The 12,281-nt window shown below is 38.3% G+C and overlaps 1 protein-coding gene across 3 annotated transcripts in view; it reads left to right on the plus strand.

Moving 5' to 3' along the window:
• Positions 1 to 12,281, plus strand: part of LOC108087654 (KN motif and ankyrin repeat domain-containing protein 1) — a 30,598-nt gene that overhangs the window by 2,849 nt on the left and 15,468 nt on the right. Inside the window, exon 1 of one of the 3 annotated variants that reach the window (XM_017185133.2) lies at positions 10,873 to 11,394. The exons of the other annotated variants lie outside the window; for them this stretch is intronic. Coding sequence (XP_017040622.1) covers positions 11,288 to 11,394 — 107 coding nt within the window. The 5' untranslated portion in view covers positions 10,873 to 11,287. Of the gene's footprint in view, positions 1 to 10,872; positions 11,395 to 12,281 lie in introns of those variants that run through there. 3 annotated transcript variants of the gene reach the window in all.

Raw genomic sequence — 12,281 nt, forward strand, 5'->3', positions numbered from 1 at the left:
CCAAACAAGAAGTGTGTTTCTTTTTCGTGTTTTTTTTCTTTTTCCTTTTTTCTTTTTGGTTAGCTGAGTGTGTTTTTTTGTGGTGGCTGCTTCCTGTGACTGCGCTGATTGCGTTTTAATAAGCCAAGAGATGGCTTTCGGCCATTGCATGTTGGCCTTAAGTAGCAGGAAAAACCAATAATCGGGCCCAAGACAAACAGCACGCAATGCAGATGTTGGCTAGTGAACTCGCGTGCCAATGCCGCAAAAAAATAAAAACGGTGGGTCACAATGGGTTAAAGTTGCCCATGATGGCCTGCGGCAATCGCAGATATAGTATCTACTTAGTAAAATCCTGACTCGATTGTTTTTCCCAGTCAATGAGGCTATTGAAAGAATGCTTCTGATCTTGACAAAGATATTCTGGTAAATGCATTTTATATTAAATTCATAGTTTGGATACCTTTAAAAATGGCGAAGGTTTAAAGAATTCCAAGATTTAAAGATTTAAGATAGAAGGTTTAAACATAAACTGCAATAAAGAAAACATAACCCTCTATGTTTTTATTCAAATTAAAAAAGTTGTGCAACACTCTTCCTTATAATACCACTTTTTAATGAGATTATCTTTCCTTTGTTTGCTTATTAAATTACGTAATTGTTAAAAAATGCTTAAGTACACAGAGAAAATATGTCAAAATCATATTAAAAGGCTTGAACTGACCGATAGCTCGTTAACAATAACTCTAGCCCATTAAAAGTTCAATAGACTATTCATATTTTGATGGATTATTGGATATGGTAAAACCTTTTTTTTTTGCCTCCATCAAGTTGGCGTAATAAAAAACCCATTTAGCTATCGATCTTCGAACAATGGGAAAACTTTTATTGTCCGGCAGCTGGAGTTTCCATTTTTCTGACCAAAGTGCGGCGGCGGCAAAAACCTTTGATGCCAAAAGATCAATGGAATTGGCTGTGGCCATTTGGCAATTTGTCGCTGAAATACGGCAAGTGTTCGACTGAGATGCCTGGCATAAGTGGCTGAATATCTTTTTAAAAGCCAAAGCTGCAGATACCGCTGCTGCACGTTGCCCAAGATCGATTGATCTCGGCTCCTAATAGGCTTAAATCGGTTGGGAAATGCAACTTTCAGACGGCTTTGCTTAACGCCATTCATCATAGGCCATTGGCCATTGAATGTTGGTTATTGGCTTTTGGCCACGCCTCGCGTGCAACGGTGACCTCCAGACCGCATGAACTTGGCTAATCACATAAACAAACAAATAAAACTGGGTAGCGAAAAACAACATAGCTCCGTACAAGACCGCCAATAAATGTCCGACACTGCAAAAAGGCCATAATAATAAACTTAAATAGACGGACACCACACAAAAAAAAAAAAAACAGGCATCAGACTTAATGCTTACAAATTTGTGCGCAGTCGCAGCTTCATAGACGAGGGCAATAACAAGTTTCTTAATGCACTTTGTTGTTGCCGGGTTTTTTTTCGCTTTGTTTCAGCGGCACTCATTAGCCAAGTTATGAACACCAAGTTGCGGCAAAACAGTAGCGCAAAAAACAAACAACAGATTCGCGAACCACAACAAAATATGGCTTAAACGCTTTAGGTGAATGCAATTATAGTGAATGCGAAAAGTTTGTGGCTATAAAAAAACAAGGTAATCATAAAGAAAATGGAATGTGGAAAACTATAATTCTTAATATCTTAGGTGTATTATATATTTTTTAATTAAAAAATAAATTTAAGTACATTTCCGATAAATGAGAAATAAGTTCTACAAGAATTTTTTGCCTCTTTTATTGCATTAAAATTTTTTTTAAATTCGAAATTTTTGTCAATGTTTTAGAATATTTTTGGAAAGTATCTAAAAATGTATTTTTGTCAACAAAGTTTTAGAATACTTTAGTTAATATACAAAATATTAGCATTATATATTTTTTATTGCAATCTCATGTTTGAGAACTATTACAACCCACTGTGATTCGAAATCGGATGCGTTTCGTGGCGCTTTTTCAGGCGTTTAAAATCGCCAGTTCCCATGGCCCACCCAATTGAGCGTTTCTAATACACACACGTTGGTCGTAATCAATTAAATGAAATCTGAGCCGGGTTTTGCTCAGCCGAAAAAGCTGCGAGGGGTTTTCTAATGCCCCCCCTTACAATTTCTATACTACAAAGTTGCTCAAGTCGTGTCACAAGCGAAAAAAAAATTGTTTTCTCATTTTCTTTGAATTTTTTTTGTGTTTCTCATTTTTGTGGCATTGTTTGAGCGATTTGTTTGAATTTCGCCGCCTTTTGCTGGAGCCTCGTGGAAGATGCCTCGCCAGCTTTTTGGGTATTTTGTTCGGATTTTTTTCTCAGTTTTCTTTTCTTTTTTTTTTTTGATCTGTGTGTGGCTTGGCATTTTATCCCAGTCACGCTGCAAAGTTATTTGCGCCGTCGTGCAGGGACCAAGTTCTCTTCTCTGTTATTATGCCAGCCGGTTTCGTCGTCATAAAGCTGGAAAAAATCAAGGGACGCCAAGAAGCCGAGATAAAACGTCTTGGGTCTGCAGTTTTCGTAGGTAATCCGAACCCAAAGCCTTTTGATTTATGCAGTTTGGCGTCATAAACTGTTGCAGTTTCAGTACTTCAATATTCTTTTTTTTTTGGGAAATACCCTTTCTCGAGGATACGGGTTTCAAAAGATATTTCTTGTTTAATTTTAAATAATATTCTTTTCGCATAACTTTATTTTTTGAGGGGTACATACCATTTAAGTTAAAAAGGAAGAGGTTTTTATGGTAATGTTTTCTCCTTTCTTTAAAATCAAACTCTCATAAAAATGTTAGTAATTTGTAAACATATTTATGAAGATTATTTTTCTTTATTTTTCCTTCATAAAGAGCATTTACAAGTGGCTGTTCCAAGTCTTATTGTATCACATTACCAAAAAAAATTCTGTCTCACTGGCGGATTCTTTCTTTTGTGTGTTTTTACAAGATACAAAATGCATTTTTGGCTTATCCCGATGGCCCGGCACTTGTTGAATTTTGATATTTTGTGGGAAAACTTGGGTAAATTGGTTTGCCAGCATATGCGTGCTGCCAGGCTGGCAACAAATCTCCATCGACTTGCCAATATCGAAGCCCTCGTATTCATCGTTCGTTTTGTTTTGACTAAAAAGTAAGTCAAATGCTCGTTATGCATGCAAAAAACGTCTGGATTTTTTGTGTGCCTGCAATTTGCAAGTAATTCATGTAGACTCGAGTGTTTTTGTGGCTGTTTTTCTTTTATTTTTTATGATGAATGAAATCAGCTCTCAACCTTGCCAAGTGCTTCCGCTCAGAGGAAGACAATTGTCTGAGCCACGTCTATTATGACTTGTATTTTTGCTGGCCCAATGTCTCTGTCTGCTCAATTATTATTATTTTTTTGTTGACACACCTTGGAAGGTTGAGCTTTGGCGAATTTTTACCTCAAATCATTATGCTCTAGGGCAAGTGTACCCAATTTTTTTTGTTTCGCTTTTATAATTTGAAGTGTTAAGATACATATAATAAAATTACTTCACCGCCATTGTGGCTGAAGTTGAGGTGATTTCTCATTGTTGCGGTCAAGTGGGCTAATGACTCTTGAGGGGGTGATGGTAACTCGAGACTCTTGTGGCTAAGACAAAAGTGATTTGTTTAATAGTTTTCGAACACGCAAGTTGTCAACAGCATTCCACACGGGTTCGCCATCTCAATTTTTTTGTTTTTTTGTATTCCGGCTATCGAATATCAATTTTCGACTTCTATTTTTGCCAGGCCTCGTTTGCATATGACACACAAACATTTCACAAAAGGAAACTTCTAACGACGCCGTATCGATAATGCTGTCACCTTTTTTGCGTTGCCTCGTTGATCCGTTTTGGTATCCAAATATTTGCATAATTTTCGTAGAAGCGTTCCGTGTTCACCTGTTTTTTAAATGCGCAATTCAAAGCTGAATTTCGGCCAAGTCCGAATATTTATAATTTAAAGGTATCTCCTTCTGACTGAAATAAAAGTACCCTCTGCTAAGAATTATTAGAATAGGAATGGGTAGGGAAAAGACTGTTTAAATTGAGAACAAAATGTAAAGAGTACCATTTGAATTCAGGAACCAATTCTATTTTAATTGTAAATTCATATAATCGAATTGCACAAGGAAAATGACATATAGAATGTTGGTGATTAGTAAGAGAAAGCCCCTCTCATAGTTGATGTCGAACATTCCGAGTTGGCGAATTTTCAGTCTGTGATGACAGCAGAATAAGGTGAACTCAGATATCTAGATAAAATTTAAATACTTAGGTGTCATTCCGAAAAAAATCTTCGCTTACCGTCCGTTCCAGTTCCTTGTCCATGTCCTCAATATCATTAAATAATTTTAAGATCAGAGAAGTTTTACTCCCCGTTCTTTCGGGCAAGTCACAAGAGCTAATAGCCATCCAAATATCCCAAATGTCAACAATCAGTGCTTGGATCATGAGCGGAATCAAGACTTTCAGAAAGAAATCATTCATGTTGAGGCAAGAGATGACCAGTAAGTGACTCAAATAAATGTTTGCCGACATTAAATAGAGCAAATAATATGTAATTTGGATGTCGAAAACTTTGGTGAGACGAGTGTTGAGATCCAAAACGCGATTATAAAGAAAAAGGAGTCGCTTAACCTGCTCGGAATTGACACTTTCGCCGCTCCTTAGTCTAGTGACAATATCCAAGAGTTGTCCGTTGATTATCCACAACAGACGATAAATATAGATCGCTGCCAGGTGAAACTGCATCACGATCATGATGATTGCCATCAGGGAAACAGGTTCCCAAAAAGCCCCTTTGAACGTCGTAGTATTACCCGGCCATCCAAAGTAGTTCACTTGGGCGGAAATGGTCACCAAGAGCGGAGTCAATCCCTTGAAGATCACATACCAATCGAACTGAGGGCAATTCCTGAGGATGAGCTCACCGAAGTGGTCGTGCTCCAGCATCAGGAGTTCGTTTAAAACCCCAACGAACTCCTTACTTTTCCAGAATGTTCGCAGAAGGGTCACAGGTATGCCAATGGTGTCGACAGTGTCCAAGATGATAGCAAGCTGCTCTACCAGTGGATTACGGCCAAGCGAATCCTCGTTGTCTGAATCGGGTGCATCTGTTTCTGGCATATAGAAATATATTATCAGACCCAGGTGCAGAATCATGCCGTATGCCAGAAGCCATTTGGAAATATGCAGTCGCGTCTTCCTGGAGTCGAAGGTGAAGGGAAATATGCCGAGGACCCAGGATAGGTACAAGTTCGCCTTCAGGATGAAGTGGCTCAAACTTCGGCGAATGCGATGGTCACCATTCGGTTGCAACATTGTCGAAGTCCAACACGGAATAGTTTTCCATCGGAGTCAAACAAACAATTAATGCTGGCACGTTAATGGGAAAACTACGGTCTGCCAGATAAGCTCAAAATTATTTGTCAAGGGACTGTTAATGCAGCGGTTGAAAAGTAATCTTTATTATCAGGAATATGGCCAGACTTGCATTTGTGCAGCCAAAGTAATTAAAAATGTAAATGTAATTGTTTTTAAAGTGCTTGGGAATATTTGCAGTGTATATAAAGTGTACGCTGGTATAAAAATTTGCCATTTACTTTCACCGATTGAAATTCAATTACGAAACCCGATACGCCCAGATCCAAAAAGGAAAACAAAAATCCATGGCTTAGGGGGAAAATCAATGGAAAAAGCGTTAATATTTATTAATTGAAGGGGAAGAAGAAAAAAGCCGCCAGCTAAATGCCACAAACTTGGGGAAGTGAAGTCCGACTTTCAGCGGAATTATTCAGGTTTAATATATGCTCTAATAAACCATTTCGTTTAAAGCCATTATCAAGCTCTGTTTTGCACAAGTAAATTAATTTTTAACGTTCAGGGAGATCGGTTTGTTTCCATTTGTTTATCAGTTAACCGATGATATAACAATGTATTTATCCAATTATGGGGAGGGGCGAATTCATTTAAGTGCCGCATCATCATCAGCAGTTCAAGTCGTTTTGTAGCTTGTCATATGCAAATTGCGTATACGCCCCGATGGCCATTCAAAAAAAAAACAAATCCGCACAACTGCCAGCCAAATGTCAAGCTGAGCTCTCACAATCTGTCACTGAGTTGTCCCCCAAGTCGATCCCCATTTACCCCCGCCCCTGTGATCTTTCTCTCATTAATAGTTGTTCGCTTAACGAGTGTTGGCCGCCGGGGAAATATTTAGCCAGTGATGCAATTGCGCTCCGTGGCTTTGATTTGCAGTCAAGATACGTACGATAACCCCACAATTGAAGGCATTGAAATTGCATTAAGATTCCTGATAAATCGCCGCCAAAGTTGAGCTGGCTTTAATGCTTGCACAGGAAAAAAAAGATCAAGTATTTGAAGGGGTAAATAATTGTGATGGGTTTTGAATAACAATATCTAAATATTCATATATATCAATAATGCATATAGATGAAAAATTATTCCATAAATAGTAAAGGAAATAATAGGAAATTACTTTCATATCATAATTATATTATATCCATTAAAATAACTGGGAATCTTAAAGCTATTAAAAGTATTAAGTATTAAGGCTACATTTTCTTAACTGATCCTATTATTTTCCCAGTGCTCGATGAGTGGGAGGTGCCAGTCCAGTCCGAAGTGATGATCGTCAAAGGCGATCACCTTTTCCACTAACGATTACAAACGTTAGCAATTAACTCAAATACTATATTTACGGCCGGGCAACATGCCGCCAACCCCCTATCCCCCCGCGTGGACCACCCGATCTCCGATCTTCGATCAGTGATCACCGATCGCCGTCATGGCTTTAACATGCTATATCATAATTTACAACTTTGACGTCAGGCTCCGGCGCACGCGTTCACCGCAATTCTGTTTTCGATTATGCGCCTCATGGCTTTCGGCGGTCGTAAGACTTCATCTATGGAGCAAAAACCCCTTTGTGAACCCCCTTTATAACCCCCTATAACTCCATGGTATCCCCCCTGTAATGCCCTCTGTAAAATCCCCTTTTAAAAAAACTTCATCTCCGGCCTTGATGGCTTGCCCCTGGCGGCGTTTTGTATCTTGCGCTTGCATCTTGTATCTTTTGCTGCCGAGCGGTTTGGCGGCTGGCGGTTTTGGTGGCTGCCACATGGGGCGGTTGCTGCGGAAATTTGTTAGCCTGTCGTAAACTGCGCCAAATCGCATAAATTATGAACGCCAAACCCCGTTTATCGGCATGCAAAAAAGTATCGTGTTTTTTTGTTTAGCGAAAGTGTCGATTTGCCTTGGAACTGAGAACGGTTTCTTCGTGCCTTCTGGCCAAGCAATTTCTTTTAATTGATTTTCAACAGTCGTGTGAGTTTTTTCTCCTCAGTTTTTTTTTTTTCATCCACCCCGTCTAGACAACGCCAACGCATGAGATGTTGCCCGGTTGACAGGTGTTGATTGAAATGACCCAAAAAAAATATATAGAAAACGCCGAAGAAGGAGCACAATGCCGCGAAGATGGAGGAGACATGAGTTTCACACTTTTTGGGGCTGTTTATAAACAGCTGGGGAAAAACATTTCGGGAAAACAACTCAATCAATTTAATGAGAGCCAGGGAAAATGAAATATCGGATGACTAGACGGGTTAAATTTTCTAGAATCTATTGAAAGCACTTAAGGTGGAAATAAACTGTCGATCTCTTTGTAATCTTATACCTTTTGTTAGGGCTTTTTAATGACGCGATAATTGAATGGACGTTTAGCACTATTCTCTGGGGACTATGAAAATAATGTTACTTTTTAATGTATCTATTTAGGTATTTCCATGCGAATAATGCAACTAAAACAAAAATACTATTATTAACCCACTCGAGCAGAACTAGAACCATAAAAACACCGACAACCGGCAACATTGTCTGTGCTCAAATGTAGTTGTCTCCCTTTTTGGAACTCCGCTTTCGGAATGAAATAAATATAAATAAACATGTTGTCGACTCATACACATTGACAGGTCGGCCGATAAGATAACACTTGCACGCACTCACAGAAAGCTTATATATATATAGTCATTACAATATGTCAAACTGCATGTCATGCAACTCTCTGAATGTACGGCACTTTAGATCTATTTACCGACACTCGAGCAACAAGCAACATCTATCTGAAAAGTTCTGAAAATGTTCTACATTTAAAAGCCATTATTTAAAAGAAGACGCACAAGAAGTTTCACAACTAAGAGAAATTAGTGATTACTTTAAAATACAATATATAAGCAAATTAAATCTAGTCTATTCAAACTGTATTGATTTAAGAGTAGCAAACGAAAAAAAAAACAACTTTATTGCATTCCGAATCATAAATCATGGAATGTAAAATTGATTCGAATTTATATTGTATTTGATTTGCATTTAATTTGAATTCGATTTGAGCACGAAACTATTTTGTTCAAATTAATTTTGTATTTATTTATTTTAATTGAAACTGTTATCAAAACAAACAGGTTTTTCCATTTGCCGAGTAAAAAATATTATTGAAATACTATTAAGAATCATTAACTTAAGATGATGTGTGGCTTTGCTTATCTATAATATATTTCATTACTCTATAGTTTTTTTCTAATCAACTATAACCATCGTAATCACTTGTTGATGATCTATCTATTAAGCGATGATGATCTCAAATGCACCGCTCATTCTCTAATCAAAATGTTTGTAAACGTAATTAAATGTTTGCTCGGCGGACAACAACTAGCTATCAATTGTTCTTTATTTACACAATTGCCGCCTTATAGGGTAAGGCATCGATGTCAAAGCCGCCTATCAGCGAAGATCGTCTATTGAACTCAGAGTTGAAAACGAAGCGCGAGTCCATGAAATGATCGTTTTATTTCATAATTAGTATTTCCCTCGGGCATTGATTTTGTAATTTATGTTAATTAGCCTGGCGTTTTTCTACGGAAATATGAATATTGTATAAGCCAACGAAATTTCATGCCCTATGAGCTGGCCGAGAAATTCGACAAAAGTGTCGCGGCTTCGCTCGTTTTTTTTGTGATTTTTTTTTTTTAAAGCTAAAACGTTAAGTGAGCCGGTTTCCGTTTCTGTCGAACTGTTATTTTTCTTCTTTTTTTTTTTTTGCTATTCATAAACACGTTTAGTGTTTTGGCCAGTGGATTTCACGGCTTTTAATTATGCGTTAGTGGATTCTCTCATTGCTTTAATGGGGTAATAAATTGCTGCAATTATTTATGCGTCACACCCAATCGATTTCCAGTTGCCGGAGGCTCTTCTCTCTCTTCCCACAAAAGAATTTGTCTATCGGCCATAAAGCATATTTTACAATTCCCAGACTTTTTTGTAGCCCGCTGTGTGAACAACTACTGGTTTTTTGGCAGGCCATTCTGAGCCGGGTTTTATGAATTACGATCTAGGAAGTATGAAAAATGACGGGCTTTAATGAATTGCTTGGTAACAAAAAAGCCTGTGTTACAATATTTTAAAAGGCTGCATTCCGTTGTCAATTTGAATTAGTTAACCAGAATATCTTTCTGCTTAATGACCTGTCGCGTCTCCGAGATATCTTATTCTGGGGTGTAGCAGCTATATTTTCCGATCTCCAGCTACTGTGAAAATTAAGTTAACGATGCCTTCGGTAAAGATCAGACACCTTTCTAACTTCATCAATCATGGCAACTGTTTCCGCTGCCAGAACTTACAGAGAGCTCTCAGATACAAAGATACACATAGAGATACAAATGCAGAGAAACAACTTACAGTCAAATCTAAAGTACAAAACAAACTAAACTTAAATTCAGTCTGCATTTAATTTAATTAAGAGATGCTTTATATTATGTTTTTTATGACAAAACGTGGTTCATAAAGTGTCTTGTTTATAGTTTGTACAAAGTTTTCGCAAATGATTCAACTGAGTTGTTAAAAAACAAATTAAGCAGAGGGATCAGCAAATGAATCATGACATAACATACATTTTTCTCAGTACAGGTGTAAGTTCGCTTATCGGGCGTCCACACAGATTCGGATTCGGAATTGGAATTGGAATTGGACGTGGAATCGGCATCGGCATCGGGTTGTTTGGGTTTGAGATTGGACTTGGGTGTTCGAGCGACTCGTTACGAACTGGTTTTCGTGCTGCTAAGCAGTCACTTACATACATTTATTAATTATCGTATCGATAGCTCTCTCGTTTGAGCCAAGCCAAGCTCCGGGCCAAAGGCAAAAAAAAACAACAAAAACAAACCTCTAACAACAAACGTACACTTGGCATTGTGTTCGGATTTTAGTTTTTATTTGGGTGGTTCTCGGATTGGTTTGGCGGCGGCAGTCAGAGTTCTTTAACGATCGACGGCAAACAAAAACAAAGTCGACAACCAAAACAAATACAAAAGATCCCAGCGGGAAAGTGAGAAGTACGTTTTTAGAAGTAGGTTTTCGGTTTTAAGTCTACTGGAAATCCTGCTTCTTTTAGCAGGCGTAGGGGTAGGAGTTGAAAATTTCGGTCCGCTAAATAAGGGTGGGTTTCTGAAACGTGTGGATTTTTACATAGAAACCTCCTGTACCCCTTCCTTTTGTGTGTCACCCCCGTGTATTTTGAAAGGAGAGACGGCAAAAATGTAAGGGGTGAAGGAGGTTTTTGCCCTTCCGCTTGTATGAAGAAATCTCTGGAAAATAGCATATCTTCCACATCTCTTTTCCCGCTGGGATATACTGAAACGCAGAGACGCACACAAAAGCCAAACAAGACAAATACACACACACAAACAGACACACACACAGATACTCACATTTACAGAGCATAAAGTTCAGGCGGCGAACTCGTGAAGTTTTTCTCCCGGCGCATTCAGTTCGATTCGAGCGATTTTCGAGCGCGGAGCGTTTAACTCGCACAGAAAAACTACAAACTACAAATAAAATAAATCACACGACAAAAAGCGCCACAAAAAAGTGAAACTAAATCTAGAAAAATTACAAGCTCACTGAGTCAGCCAAAAAATCAGAAAAAGTGAACTAAAGTGCAGCGGCGATGAAAAGTTGCACTCCAAATGCCGCGGTTGCCGGGGCAAAAGTTTTCGCCTCTCGCCTTCGGAGTTAATTAATTTCGGCATAGAACTTTCATTGGCTAAAAATATATAAATACACAAAGCCAAAGAGCCAAATGCTAATTAAATGCCATCGCAGAAAGCCGTCGAGTAAAGGCCATTAGGAAATCGCGTTTGCATTGGCCCAAAAAAAAAAAAAAACGCCGGCGATATGATTCTCCACGATTCCGTAATCGGTGGCTACGATGAGTCAAAGTTTGCCGAGAAGATAACCCACCTGACGCCCACCGAACAGGAAGCCGTCAAGCGGTTCTGGAGGTAAAGATAGCACTAATGGATCCCCCAGATCGATATCGGTATCGCAGTAATCCGAAATGGAAGGAAGTCGCACCGAATGTGCGGGTGTATTTTAATGTGGCAAAAACTAAAAATGTTCATCGGATGTTGATTTTTATTTGTGTGTTTTTATAATGGAGGTGTTGAAGGTGTGAACTTAAGTGCGAGTTTTAAGTGGCAATGAGCTAATGTCAATAAATAAAGGTGTTTTCAGACAAGTTTTGATTGAGTTTTTTGAAGGTTTTCCGTCTGCAAAAACATACTTTAATTAAGTAAAATTTAAGATACAGATTGACAGCTACTATGTTGCAATTTAAATCTGTTTCAGCACGCATGAATCTTCTTTCTTTAACCAAACCGAATCCAATTATAATAATTTCTAATTATGAGAACAAGGAAAAAGCCGCAACAAATTGTGGCTAGACAATCCTAGAAGGCAGAACATAAAAACAACGAGTTTCGTGTATCATAATCATAAACACGCATATTAATTTGGTCGGCGATCCAAAAATACGCGATGCCGCAACCGTTCCACATCAATGCAACTTGTTTTTTTTATTATTTAGGATGAGGAGGGAGGTAGTGGGTCCATGTCAGGCCTTTTCCATTCATGCAACATGCATACGGCGAAACCGCATAAATCAGTTGACGCATAAATTTTCATTTTACATACATTTTCAAATCGGGCAAAAGATGGAAAACGTGAAAAATGACTCGAGAAATATGGCAGCAAATTGCCAGACGGCTTTCCGTTTGACTCCTTTACAAATATATACTTTATTTATAATATCATTAAATCGGCAACGTTGTTGTTTGGCTAAAAACATGACAGGCAATTAATTTGATAATGCATGAGAACCCAAAGTGAA

This window comes from Drosophila ficusphila, unplaced genomic scaffold (assembly GCF_018152265.1).
Source record: "Drosophila ficusphila isolate 14025-0441.05 unplaced genomic scaffold, ASM1815226v1 contig_414, whole genome shotgun sequence".
Lineage (NCBI taxonomy): Eukaryota > Metazoa > Arthropoda > Insecta > Diptera > Drosophilidae > Drosophila > Drosophila ficusphila.